Genomic DNA, 15,186 nt, shown 5'->3' with positions numbered 1-15,186 from the left:
ACAACACATCAGTAAGGAGAGGTACTCATTAGGTTCATGAATGAAATCCATATTCACTCTTTTTTAATGCATATGATCTAAACAACTTCAGGGAACCGCTGATTATTTATTGTCTATAGAATTCACTGATAAATTATAATAAGACAGATCAAGGATTATCAAAGCAGAAGTCATTAAAGGACAGATTCACAATTTTTCAAGTCTGTTTTAAAACAGCAGTGCCCAAATGAAAAATGAAACAGGTTTATTTTTGCTGTAATCATTCATCCTGTTCATACTGACTGAGTATGAGGATGATAAATTAATAAATTAGATGGTTTAAATCCAGACAGAAACTTCACCAGTGGGACTAAACTGAGGTTGAAGCAGTTCCATTGGTCGATTCTGCTGGCAATCAAATGTATCTGCGCTTCTATTGGTTAGTTTTACTGCCTCTGCTTCTGTAGCATATGTCTGTAGCGGGCAGTTTAACTGAGCGGGGTGTGTGCATTTGTCCCACTTTAGAAGTCAGAGCTCAGAAGCCCCGCCCCACTATATGATGTGACGGTGTTTATATCAAACAGCCCTAAACTGAGACACAGAGCTGAGCGGTCCAGCTGTTTGCCTGTTTACTCAAAGTTTATTAATATTCAATGTGTCCCTTGTCCAAATTGCATCATATTTAACACTGCACGTCCAGAAATACACCCCGCCAGTGTGAAGTAGATTTAATGAAGAGTTTTCGAGATATGTGAAGAACACACAGAGATTCCTCGCTTTATTTCCTTGCTCTTACTATAAGTGGGAACTTTTATTCAGGTTTAAGGTGTTACTGGAAGAGAACAAATAGTTTTTTTGACCACCACTCTATATGAACACTCTTTGCTGTATTGGTGAAATGGAGATTCATGCACACACTGGTTATGGATTCTTGTCTTTTATACGTTGAAGATCATTAACAATGAGTAATAAATATCTAATCAAAAGGAAGAAGCAGAAGTTGGACTGTGTTATTTCACTAGACACTACCAGTCTGTCCATGTAGCTCCTCAGTGGTTTTAAGTTGACGCTTCATCATTACACTGACCATTAGTCCCTTCATGTTGCACTTACAATATAAGTGATTGGAGACAAAATCCATCTTCTTCTGTGCAATATGTATTTAAAAGTTTATCTGAAACTAATATGAATGATCAGCTGTCCAAATGTGTCAAATCAAGTAGATATATTTCAACATTACAGTCTTTTTAGTACCAAAATCCCTTTTTTCGTTACTGTACTTCCACCACAGCTCAATAGAGAAACACAAAGAGGCAATTTGATGCTGCAATGTAAATGTGGCAGATATTTACTGGATATGACTAACTCAGACTGTTAGAAGGTAGGAGACTTAACCTCAACTCTTTCTGGAGTCATAATATTTCTGCAATTACAGATTTTTAAGGACAACTTAATTCATCTCTAATAAAAGACCAATGAAACAAGGTGTGTTTCACCTACACATTCAGTCTGTCTGACATTTGTTTTTTATTTACATGTTTGAAGATTCCAAGCGTTCTTCCGCAACTCAAGATTTTACAATGTGAGAAGAATTTTATTGATGGTCATTTATATTGGATGACACTCCTCAGCTGTCTTACCACAACATTAAGTTTTGAAAAGAAATAACAGCCTACACCATTTCATTGTGGTTTTCTGTAATATTTGTTATAAAGGGACAGCTTTTAACTGGTCTACTCTCTGCAGCTTTATTATTATTGCTTTTATGTAGAGTCATATGCTTCCTCGTGTTGTGGTGACGAGGGAACACAAAGAGTGGATTTCATGCTAAAAAGACTGTAAATGTGGCAGATATCCACTTGATATGACTAACTCAGACGGCTGAGGCCTCTCACAAGCTTCAGATTAACTTTTAAGTTCATTTGTTGCACTTAATGACTGTTTGAACACACTGTAGATTTTGGCCTCCATCACTTACATTGAAACCCATTTGAAGGGGACCATTTTATAGCCAGTGTAAATAGGATGAACAATTACAGTGAGTAAAACTTCTTTCAGTTTCTATATGAGCACCTGACTGATGTATTAACACTGACTTGAAAAAAAAATGTGAACTGTATTAGCCTTTGAATAAATTTCAACCACTGGAAATTCTGTCAGCATTTTGGAAATAAAGCGACACACAAACTAAGAGAAAAAGTTACTGTATAATAATTAAAAACATAAATATGCTCATCAGAGTCTATAATGTTCTGGCTCCTTTCACATTTCCATGTAAAATTCAGTGAAACCTGCAACTACTTGGTAAATCACAAAGAGTTTCATTCAGGTTGGCATTTACATTTCTTGTAAGCAGTAAGGTTGGCGTGCCATCCTAATATAACCATGAGAAATTTAGCATGAGAACAATGTCCAGAGGTGAACAATGAGGTAAAAAATGAATGGGGTTGGTGTTAACACCTATATACAGCAGCAGATGGTTTATTTTGGTTTAAGTACACTCTGCACACACTCACTCACACACTGCTTCAAGTCTTAAAGGTGGAAGTTAAACTCTGAGTGTGGGAACAAGGCAGTTTATGTGTTTTTTAACAGATCTATCATAATGACAGTTTCATTAATGACTTGTTTGTGCATTCAAGGTTAATAATTTCTTTCCCCTTTAGGTGGCATTAGGAATACAAAATAGATGCTCTTTACCAATTGCAACATATGATATCAAATTCAGCTGTTAATATAGACATTAGCAGCTTCCTGTAGGGAGATTTTGAGCCGTGTTTAAGCTATACAGCAGCTACAGCTCATTTACAGGCAGACAGTCCAGCAGCAGGTGAGGCTGCCTGTCTGACTCAGGTAGGAAATGCAAATGAGATCATTTATAGCCGCTCTTCACATTCTCTCTGTATCGCTCGCTTTCAATCTTTAAAACCATTTGCATCCAAGAACAGAAACAAAGACATTTCCTCATGACTTGAGCTGTGAGACTCGAACCCCAAATCATGACAATGGTAATGTACTGCCTTATTTTTTTGTCATATTTTGGTTTACATTCTGCTAACTTTGGGTGGAGTGAGAAGGAAGTGAGTGTGTGTTTCACGGCAGAGTTTTTGTACTATAGAGTAGCAACCAAGCCCTCTGTAAACCTTCCTTGTTATTTACTTTTCATCTAACATTTTTCCACGGGATTCAGAGACATTGTTTAAGGTAAGTTGTGATTGTGTGGGAATGTGAAGAAGGCAAACAGTGAAAATAACTGGGAGCTTGTGTTTGCAGATTAACCGAAGGTAAACACACCTACAGGCATCAGTACACTAATGCTGCTTTGTTGTAAAAGAGATAAAAAGCTGCCTGAAAGCTCAAACAAGTTTAACCTGAATTAAACTTTAACATATTTTCGGTGTAATGGATTAGGACTATGATTAATTAACTTTAACAAAAACTGATCACAGGTGCTATTTTTGTTGTTCACTATATGTCTTGTGAAGTTTGATGGTTTGTGTAAGCTCTATCTGCCTCTCTATTTAAAGACATACATGTACAGTTACAGTTAAACTACATATTTGAATATGGCATGTTATGCATGTCATATTTGGCTTGTAGTCAAATCTGATATAATTTCCCTGTGTTGTTTCTTTTTGTGGCGACAATACTGCTCTCAGTTCCTATTAAATATTTCAATAATTCAGTAAACACGAACATACAGTAGTTTTAAACGTGCTGTGGTTAAGATGATATTTTGGTGAAAAATCAGTTGATCACAACAAAAAGACTTTGTGATTGTCTGTGTCCCTGATTCTGATTAATTTTACAGTTTAATGTAGATGGGGAGTATTTGGTCCAACTTTATCTCCGTTGCCTAGAACAAAATGTCCGATCTTGATTACTGTTACATAACATAAGTGTCTGTTGGACTTAACATTTCTAAAAAATAAAAATTCAAAATTACAGAAGCTAATTACTTTGCAATCATCTCTAGTATAATTGCTTCTGATAACACAGATACACTATTTCTATTGTCTGAAAAGTGAAAAATTTGAATTTCTTTCCCTTGTTTGCATCAGATTTCACTTCATGGTTACGTGGCTTTTTCCTTTTCCTCCTCTTGGTGACAACTCTATTCTGTGAGACTTAGCAGGTAGATCTAACATTTCCCATCAGAGAGGAGTTACTGCTGACAGCGGTAACACAAAGCAGAACATTGTCACTGTGACTTGAGCACGCCTTAAAATGCAGATGCTTTTGGATTTACTGCGTATGGGAAAGGTCATAAATAATCTTCATCCTTTTTAATCACCTCTAACCTGCTCATCATTTATCAACAGTAGGTAACAGTGTTGTGAGTGTAAATACAAGTGTGCAAATGTATGTGTCTGTCTGTGTGTGTGTGTGTGTGAGAAAGAGAGACTCATGTAGTCCTCCCCCCTCTCTCCCTCTCGTCTGTTCGTCATTTATTTTACATCAGCACTTCCCTCTACAGTCACCCTGCTGAGACCTGGCACTGTGGGAAAACACAGATACTGTTTCTCACTTCCTGATTTCACCTGACGTGTGTGTTTATCTCCGCCTCCAACTGCCAACCACCATCACATCCCTGCAGATTAACTCTTCTGTGATTTCACTGATTATTTTCCTGCTTCAAAACAGCATTGATCAGTGAACAACTGTAGCAGCAGTTAGAGAGATACAATTCATGAGAAATACAAGGTCCATAAGGACAATGAGGATACTGAATACCTTAATATCTGCTTGTAAATGTAATGTACTTGTAAGCAGATTTAAGGATGTTTTTTTCCAGCTGGTTGAGATGTAATGTATTTGTCAGGAGCTATGAATCCACCTATGAAACAATTATTGAGTGTATGAATAATACACATGATTGGACTTATATAGAGTGAGAATTTATTACATTTATAATCAGCTTTAAACTCACAAGCACATCATTTATGTTATTATTCTAAGAAAGAAGAAAATCACATTGGTAAAAAAAAAGGTAAAAAAAGGAGGAAAAAGCCAAACAAGGACAATCTAAAAATCATAAAAAAGTGAAAATCACAATATTATATTACATTGTATTATTATTATTATTATTACTGATGCAGCATTCGGAGCCAGTTTGAACTATATAGTGTTGAGTACTATCTTACTTTGCACCACTGGATGATTCATGGGAGGGATTATAATTTTTTGAATTATTGTCCATCAGAGTGACCTATCTCAAAAATGAATCACTGACTCACACCTGATTATGTTGATGACTAATATTATTTGACTAAAAGTAAATGATTACAAGGCAGGCTTCAGTTCGGATTATTTTGCTTTTTTCACATTAACACAGCTTCAAAATATTTATTTGAGTTTTCTGTGTTTTTCAGAGCTTCTTTGGAAAACTTAAGAACCTGTAAGTATAGTGACTGAAAGAAAAACCTAATTTGTATTACAGCTCTCGTACGATGAGTGAAGCTCATGGTGCTGCAGCATGTTTTGACTCTTATGTCTGCTCTTCTTTTCAGGCACAGCGGACCTCCAGCTCCACCCAGAAGAAGAGGTAATATAACTTCAACTTCACCTTGGATTTTAATGCTTCTTCACTTTGTTTCTTGAATTCTTGGATTACAAATGTATTGACTGTTTACCTGTTTCACAATGCAGGGTTTGGATGGCCACAAGATGAGTTTGTGAGTACAGATAGTCAACAAGTTTTTGGATTTGTGGTTTTATAGGTTTTATTATTAAAGGTTCAACATTTTTAAAATAATTTACAACACTCATATATTATATTGTCACTACATTGCCTATAAACTGTGATGCTTCCTTTCATGGAGGATATTGCTGTGAGGTTTAATATTTTCACACCTGTTTTTCCAAAAATATAAAGTGCAATAAAAACTTCAGATTTCCTACACTGTAAAAAAGAAATAAAACTTCCACTTTTTATTGGTGTCACATGACTGAAAAGCTAGAATATTCAAATGTATTTTTATTATTTCCCCTCAAAACTACGTTAATTGGCTTTTTATCTTTGGCTTTTACAAAAATCAGGATCATTGTGGCAATCACTTTTTTGTTAAAAGTCTCCATGCCTGCACCTTTGATTTGTAGCTAAACTTTATAATTGCTCATGGCAGGATGAAGAGGAAGGTGACACGTATGAAGCGCCTCCCTGTGAGCGTCCACCGGTGAAAGTCCCACAGAGACAAGTGGAAGAGGACGTTTATCTGGGTAACACTGCACCTACAGTCATTACTGCAGAACAGATTGGGGTAGGGTGAAAACAGTGGCAAATCCCTGTTCTGACAACTTACAAAAAGCAACATTTTCCCTAAAAATGTGTTTTGCAGAAAGGACATCCAATCCTGCTGTTCCACAAAGGCAGGCGGCTCCTCCACCCAGGATGGGCAAACCTTTGGTAACTACAGCTTAGTATCCTGGAAGTTTGCATGTGTCATGTTTTTGAGATGTTATTGTAAAATGATCTCCCCTCTGTCATTCAGAAACCTCACCAGCGTGCTAAAGAGTTCTACTTTGACCTCAACACCAAGAAACGTGAGTCAGTCAGCAGAATTCATTTCATTTGCTGTAAATCATGTATTGATGTTTTTCATTGATATCCTCTCTTGATCATTTTAAATGCAGCATCCTATCCTTTTCCCTCACAGCACCTGAGGTAAACAGAAATGACAAACCAGGGAGAAAGAAGATGCCTCCCCCACCAGTCCGTTCTGCTCCTGCTCCAGTTCCTGAGCCCAACACTGAGGAAGGTGCAGTAATTGCTTCCACCAACATTAATAACTCTTTCATGTAAATATTTCATCAGCTTGTGAAGGACCAGTGATTGTGACTGATGACTAGGAGGAAGGTAAACGCTTGAATGAGGTGTTAAGTGTGTAAATAATGACATACACTAAAATAAATATTTGTTTTACAGTACTACAGTCATCTGATAATCCCACTCCATATAAGGTTTTATATTTGCTGATGTGATATCTCTCAAAAAATCCTCATTGTGCACAGCAGCAGCAACAGCAGTTTGGTTTGGGTAAATAAATGGTTAAGAGATTTCCACCACGACTGAATCATACAAAGATAGTGCCACCTAGTGTCACTAGAGCTGTAGCTTCAATGCTTCACAAGGTACTAACTAACTGATCTGCAGTAAGGCCACAATAATTTCTTTGCAGAACAAGTGTAGTCAAAAGTAAGACATTTAAAAGATTAGGTCATTTGACTGATTGATTGGGTTTGTCTGTAGGATTTCTTCTCATAGACCACAACACAGATTTCTACAGGTATTAGTTATCAGCACACATGTTGCTTCAAGTATTTTCTTTCTCTATTTTAGATGTGTATCTGGATCCAAATGAAGAGCAGGTGAGTTTAACTGATGTTTGCTAACTTTAGCATGTAGACTCTTTTATGCTTTTATATTATTATTTATTACATTCAAGCAAGTATATGGACATACACATAAAAAACCCAAAGAAACAACAATAGACTAAGCAGACAGTGATACCTGTTATTAAGTTATGGTTCAAAACAACACAATAAAGATGAAAATGATAAGTCAAGAAATAAACAATAGCAGCATTTATATTTTGAATTGTTTAACAGACTTAAGAAGATCAGTTAATAACTTTTTGATATTCAAAGTGTTGAATATGTTTAAAGATTCAACAGCACTTGGATGTATTCTATACTACCGTATAACTTATAGTACATTCAAACAAACTGTAATGATACTCATCACTTTGATCTATTGTCAAACATAAAGTACATGCACTGCAGTATATTCTCCAGAACAAAATCAGGAAAAAGTGGTTCTTCATCGTTAAAAACAGCAAAAAGAGTCACTGATTGATTGTGAATGAATCATCATAATCCTCTAAAACACTGATACATGAGGTGATTCTTCTTGCTGTTTTTTTTAACTGTGGGGTGCTGCCTCTTTGCTGACTTTGTTCTGGAGAATATAAACTGCTTTTTTAAAGAGCAGAGTACTCAACTGAACTCATAAAGTACATGGTATTTGTCATAATCACCTCTCAAATATGTAGTCTTTAAAATTGGCAGATCATGACCACAACATTTAAAACTGAAACAGATTAATTTTGTACACAGGGCTAAACAAAAACTATACTTTCCCTACTTAAAGGTTGAATATGTAGAATATTTATTAAAAGCTATATTTTTTTAAAAAGAATACAGCCACGGGGGATTTTGAGGGGTACAGAATGAAAGTATTGCTTTCCCATAAAAAAAAAAAATTTAGTCTGAATTAATATTTTTAAAATTTTTTGACGGATTCGACAATGACGTTCTGTGTACACTGTACCAGCCAATTAGCGGCCGGAATTGCGGGTTGCCAGGGTTGTCTGTTGTTCCGGTGCAGCTACTGTAGGCAGGCACTGGGTGAAATGGAGTTGTAAACAAACACGGCCGTGTTGGACTTACTAAAACCAGCGTTTTTTGCTCTCAAGTACAACTTTTCATCACAAAACTTCGAAGGTAAGACAGAATATCTGTTAGTCGCTGTAAATAAGTGGTTGTTTAACTTTGTATTCTTTGGCTGCTGGTTCACTGAGTTTTTAGCGCAATAATAGTGGTATTGTTGAACTCGCCAGGGTCTTAGCTTTCATATGAGATGCTATTTGTTTGTGTACCATGAAGTATCAAAACGGTAGAAATGGAAATGTGGAGAGTGGGTTGACTTTCTGACGCTATTCGGATTTTGATATTTGATCATTAACCTCTTAACGCCCGCTGTTCCGTTCACGGGACAGGACGGATGTTAGGAGGTAGCCACACGTTCTTCTGAATGTTTTAAACACCAACCCTTACACATATATATTCATGCCGTACATAGTTGGAAAGCTTAGATTGACCTGATTCATTCAAGACCACTCACGACTTATATGGTTGCTCAAGCCGTAATAGTATTAGCGATTAGCTCGGCTAGCCCCTGAGCTAAGTAAGAAAAGCTATAATGCCTACATACCTTCAAAGTCTTCCCTTTATCCACAACGATCATCTTATGACACAGGTCTTTCTGTACAGCTCGCCAAGTATCCATTCTTGTGAAATATGAAATCCGTTTCCATAAAACCGAAATACTTTCCTCAATATGTCCATGTATTTAGTCCAACACGTAATGTAATAACACAAATACCAAACCATATACGGTCCGTTACGTCATTTCCTGACCTGCGCGTCCATCTCAGAGTACACGTGACTAGATGTTTACGACCGTGAGCCTCTTCTGCTTCTGACGACACCACACACAAGCCAATCAGTGCTTAGGATTAGGCAGTACATGCAGAGACATTGCTGCTACTCCCACAATGTAATGTACCTCGGTGGTTTCAAGTCAGTTACAGCAAAGTCCTTCTCTTATTATAATGTCTCTGGTTACAGCGAGGGTATGTTCGCTTCCTGTTTTCAAAATAAAAGCACCAACTCTATCGTTATGGTTTTCTTAATAATAAAAGGCAACGGGTGTTTTATTTTGTGAAAATGACCGGAAGTGCGTTACTCGCTACGGCTAACTTGAGCGGCTCCGAATTCGCAGGAACAAAACTTTAAGCAGATGTTATTTGGACAAATTAGCGTCACATTGTGGAGGGCTACTTTCTCGCCTAAAAAGGTTAGACATGTGGATAAAGTGGTATATTTACAGAGTTAGAGCTAAAACAAAATCCGGCACCGGACCTGGCAACCCAACTGCTGGAATTACTTTTTGGTTGTTGCGACTACGATCTCGAGACATTAGATGGCGTTGTTCTGCTCATTCTACATATTCTACCTTTAAGTCCGATGTTAACCTGATAGTTCGTTCTCTGGATGGATATGTCCATCATAATCACCTCTGTATACGTTGTACTTTTTTTTACTTGATCTAATTGTTATTAAAGAAGAATATTCATTAAGGAAGCATCCTATACAGTTGAAAGTCTTTGAAGAACAGAAAGTTTTCAGTTTTTTGGGCAAAGCGCTTGGTAAAGAAAGATGTGCATGGGTCCCACACATTGTTTGTTATGTCAGTCATTGTGCCATAAAACATTTCTCAAGAAAGTATTTATCTTCAGAAATTAATTTTTGACTGTTTCTATTCACTGGCAATGAACACTGTTTGTATTTTTGTGTTTCAGGAAGATAATGATGACCTATATTTAGAACCAACAGCTGGTAGGTTGCATCACATCTCACAAAAAGTAACTCAAATATGTCGATTAAAAGTTTAGTCACTTCGACTACTTATAAATGTATTGTGGAAGATAGTGACATTTCACGAAAGTCTAATACAAATGATAATTTCCTTTCATCTTGCTCCTCAGCTTGCTCTCCTACCCCTCGTGGTCCAATGAGGATGCCTCCTTCTTCCATCCCCATGTAGGTGCCTGTCAGCCTGTTTGAACATGTTGATATACACTAACCTGATGTGACATTACCGACAAAACTGATGTGAGATATAATCTGTCTGCATGCCTTCATACTTCATTTCCCTTCAGACAGTGATGCTGCTGAGTTTTCTTTTCCAGCTAAATGCAAATGTGGGCGATATACTGTAGTAGGGATGTTTTTAAATTCCTGGTACTAAACATGCAATTAAATTAACCTCTACTCTATCTGCAGGATGAAGCCTCCAGTTCCCAGAGCTAAATCAGTGAGTGTGATTTTTCATCTCGGTGACTATTCACCTCATCGTTTTCTTATGCAAAACTGTGTCTTTATTTAAAGCATGACTGTCTGAATGATGCAGGCTGAAATAGAAATGAAAGTTTTCTTTCAGGACATTAAGCTTTAATAACAGCAGTAACATTCATTTCCTCCCTTTCAGAATTCTCTCTTGCCGTCTTTGAATGAAGTAAAAGGTAAAGACAACATCACCTTTACTCATACGTCAGTACAGCATCTTTTAACACCAAGAAACAATCCTTTTGGTCATGTTAATGATGTGCAACACATCCTGCCTCTGTAGCTCCTTCAGTTGAAGCAAGACGCGCCACATTTCCTTCCAAATTTCCTCCACCAGCACCCAGTGTTAAGCCTCCTCTGCCTGCAAGCCTGAAGGAAGCTAAACCCAGGTAAGAGGCAATATATTTGTAGTGAATGAACTAAAGACAGATGGAGCATTAGTTTAAAAAGCTGTGAAATGCAACAATTTACATTCATTTCCAGGTGTTTATGGCACTTGACCTCATCAACTTAAATCCAGTGTATAATGTTAGCCTTCTTGTCTTTATTTCAGCCCTCCAAATCCTCCCATGGCCGACACTAAGCCAGCGGGTAAGCTCGAATTAAAAAAAAAAAAGAAAAAAAAGAGAGGGGTTGTTTTTAAATCCAGAGGGATGGCTGTGATCATTCGGGGTTTGCTTAGATAATTCCTCTAATGTAATCCAAACATTGCATGGATCATACTTTTTACCATCTGGCAGCTGCCAAATATAGATTTCCCAAATTTTGACACATAATATGTTTCTATCTGTTTTAAGCCTCCTCTGCTGGTATGAGGGCTAACAAACAAGCAGGAAATGAGGTATGGCCCTGTACAGAAATATAACTACTATAACTACTATATACTGTAGCTACTGAGCACTGGTTCAAATAACTTTTATTTTTAAATATTCATGTCGTATCACAGGTCAAAGACTGGTTTGCTGGAGACTGCAACAGAAAGACAGCGGAGGATCTCTTGGGCCGAGTCAACAAGGTAAACCAAACAGTTTCTATGTTTGAAACAGTTAGTAAAGCCAAACACAAACAAACTCTAAGGCTTAAGGCATAGGCGTTGCAGAGATAATGGATAACTAAAGGTCCTGAGTCTTTTGGTACAACGTTACATTCCAGCTCAGTAGGTAATAGTGGGGTAATATTTTGATAAAAAAGAGGTAATAATAAATCAATATAATAGTGATAGTATATAATTAGTAAAATAATGTCAGTCTATAATATCAATTATCATAATATCAATTGTTGCCACAATTTTACTTTGCTATTACTAAATAGTTCTGCATCATTGTTATCTTCAGATATGTGTCTACATTATTACCTCTTTGTGATTAGATGTTATTACCTCTTTATCATCATTAACTAACCCTTATTCTACTATCCACAACTCCCCGACTTTTAATCTCCATTCTTTTTTTATGTTGTAGTCTTTGTACCCATTTTGCTCAGGTTTTTCTGGTTTCCCTCTCACCTCTTCTTTCTCTGTTGAAGGATGGCGCCTTCCTCATCCGACACAGCTCGGCCCAGAACGCCCGCCAGCCGTACACCCTCGCTGTGCTCTACCAGCAGAAGGTGTACAACATTCCCATCCGATTCCTGGGGGAGACACAAGGCTACGCTCTGGGAAAGGAGGGCAAGAAGAATGAAGAGGTGAGGCCATAGTGGACAGGATTAAGAGAGAGAGAGAGATGCATACTCAAAAAGAGAGAAAGTACCTGTCAGTAATAAGGATTAAATTCACCTCTATTTCTTTGTCTTTCTCCCTCTCTTTTAGATTTTCACCAGTCTGGACGAGATAATAAGTCACCACAAGAATAATCAGCTGTGTCTGATTGACAGCAAGAGCCAGGCCAAGCACATGGCGTATTTAACTCACCCTGCACGCCCTTAAAAGCCTCTCTCATGCTTCTTTCAAATAAGAAGCAATAAGAATAATTGCACAGTTTCTGTAAGTGAAATTACAACTCTGTGAAATCAGTCATACAGTCTTTATGTTATTGGTAAATATGAAATAGACGATGTAACCATTCAGTGCACTGAAATACTGTATAAGCAGAGTAAGCGAGGTGAAAGAAGCATAAACGTGAAATATAAACCTCTGAAATCAGTTCTGTTATTTGATGAGGCGATTTTTCTGTTCTGTCATCAGTTTAGCAGTAACTGCAAAGGTTTATCTGTTCTTCTAGTGAGAAGGAAAATGTGTCACTGTGTTACTGTCAGTCTCAGTCTGGATGTTTCTACATGAGGAAATGATGCTCCCTCTGCCATAACTGCCTTTTCGTTGACTGTTTAACACAGAAACTGTACATTTATACTGTAATAAGATATCAGTCCACAGAGATCATTGGTTTGCAGTTTAAAGGACAAGTTTACAATTTTTTCAAGTCTGTTGTCTTAAAACAAATGAACATTGAAACATATTTTTTCTTGCAGTAATCACTCCTCCTGTTCATTCTGACCATCCCTCATAACACACTTTCAATAATTGATAGGGGCCAAAATGAATGATTACAGCAAGCAAAAACCTGGTTCAGTGTTCATATGGGCACTTGTTATTTTAAGACAGACTTGAAAAAACTGAATCTGTCCTTTAACTCCTCACCATCACTTTGGTGCCTCCTGCTGATTTCCATCATTATGGTCGTGTGTGTGATGAACCGTTAAACGTCTGCATGAATCAATAATTTTAATTTCAGTCACGAGTACAGATTTGGTGTGTATCTTTTCCCTTCAGTTTAGTTTAATTACTTTGATTTTCAATATAATGAATGTTACATGTGTCTGTTCAGTCTGGAATACAGACGAAAAGTCATCTGTTTTATATATAGTGTCCTCAGATTTACTGTTGTTGGCCAGTAACTATCAGTTAAACTGGTTTAAGTGACCTAAATGTTAAACTGACCCCAGCGTGGGGTTCTGTGGCATATGGAATTCACTTAAAGGATTAAGTACATTATGAAGTTTGTGTGTTGTGTGATGTCTGATGAAGCTGTTTCAGTAAACTCACTTCTAACAAAGTAAATGTTGTCAAATCTCCACTTTTTGAATCCCAGGCAATAAGGGTCAGCGTGGTGAGCCGAGGGTTTGTGGCTTTCATTGAGACACCAGGAGCTGTGTGTGTGTGTGTGTGTGTGTGTGTGTGTGTGTCCTTGTGGCAACTGACCAGCAGTCTTTGTTTACACCTGCTTCCTGTCAGGATGAAACCACCTTCTCTGTGGCCAAAAACATAAATCGTGGACCTGCCAACATACTAAATAGCAGAACCATCAGTGCTTGTGTATAAAAAATCAACAAAACAATATCGAACCCTTTTCATTGTTTCGGCCACCTGTTTGCACTCTTTAAATGGAGTATAACTATTTCATCACCAGCTATCAACTTGAAATAATGGTCACTAAAATTTACTATGGATTCATTTCAACCTTGAAACTTAGTCACCATGGCAATTTAACGCTGCAATATACTTAAAATTCATTAAAATACACATAGACGGAGCAGAAGTTTCAGCTGAGCACACCAATCATTGGCATTGTTAGATGTGTTTTTGATAGCAACAGGGTCAAGTTTTAAATCTGGCCATATCATGTGTTAGAGTTAAGCTTAAAGCAGCAGAGCCTCATGCGACTGTAACTGCTGTATTTGCATAGTCTGCTGATGTTAATGAGCACTAAATAACTTCCTGGAGCCAGTGCAATTTGGCAGATGGGTGTGGGGCACACTGCTGGGATGACAAACTGATACATAATCCAAACCTGACCCCAACAACATCCTACAGTATACAGAACAGCAGCATCACCACCGGTATCTTGTTATATGAAAAGTAGTAATCAGTAATCAGTTTTCTGGGCATCTTTTGTGCCTTTTTTTAGTTAGTGACTGTTGAGAGCTGACAGGAAATGAGAGGAGAGAGAGATGCAACAGATGCCCCATGGAGGCACTATTAAACCCCTGGGTCACAAGGAAGTGCCAAATTACAGATTTTCATTTAAAAATAGGATTAATAAAATGTAACATCACAAAGACTTATTACCACTGGTCTATCACAGGTAAATTACAGGATTTAGATTATATCCTCTGCTTTTTTTTAGTGTTTTAGTACTTTATTATAATGTTTTCCTTAATAAAATCACAAAGGAATGTACAAGGTGAAAAAAGGTTTGTGTATTTTGCGCATTTCACTCACTATATGCTACAACTTTCTGTGTCTTATATCAAATCAATTTGCTCATTTCCATCATTAATATCTATGCAGCATCTATTCATTTCCTTCCTTATCTTCCAGTAGGAGAAGTTAAACTGTATTGTGAAAGTCTCGTCCTTTGGAGATGTGGCTTTTTGATTTCCGATGATGTCTGTGCTGCTGTCCACATCCTGTGTGTAACTCTGACTCACTCCAGTAGTACAAATAGGCCTGCTTTGATTTTTTTTTAAAAGGAAGTAATGGCAAACCGCAAACTGACAGCTTATGGTCTCATTGACTATGAC

The 15,186-nt window shown here is 37.3% G+C and overlaps 1 protein-coding gene across 1 annotated transcript; it reads left to right on the top strand.

Moving 5' to 3' along the window:
* Window positions 1–2,805: 2,805 nt before the first annotated feature.
* On the top strand, window positions 2,806–13,702 carry si:dkeyp-117b11.1 (B-cell linker protein). The gene is made up of 19 exons (XM_053325141.1): window positions 2,806–2,987; window positions 5,352–5,377; window positions 5,490–5,524; window positions 5,629–5,654; window positions 6,105–6,198; window positions 6,318–6,385; window positions 6,471–6,522; window positions 6,636–6,737; window positions 7,319–7,347; window positions 10,122–10,158; window positions 10,308–10,362; window positions 10,606–10,636; window positions 10,811–10,844; window positions 10,952–11,057; window positions 11,222–11,259; window positions 11,466–11,509; window positions 11,615–11,683; window positions 12,193–12,351; window positions 12,476–13,702. The coding sequence occupies exons 1-19, from the start codon at window positions 2,979–2,981 to the stop codon at window positions 12,590–12,592; spliced, it is 1,131 nt and encodes a 376-aa protein (XP_053181116.1). The 5' UTR covers window positions 2,806–2,978; the 3' UTR covers window positions 12,593–13,702.
* The last annotated feature ends 1,484 nt before the right edge of the window (window positions 13,703–15,186 follow it).

Source organism: Scomber japonicus, chromosome 9, assembly GCF_027409825.1.
Source record: "Scomber japonicus isolate fScoJap1 chromosome 9, fScoJap1.pri, whole genome shotgun sequence".
NCBI classification, from domain to species: Eukaryota; Metazoa; Chordata; class Actinopteri; order Scombriformes; family Scombridae; genus Scomber; species Scomber japonicus.
The sequence above is the reverse complement of the archived record's forward strand: the minus strand, read 5'-3'. Positions and strand labels throughout refer to the sequence as shown.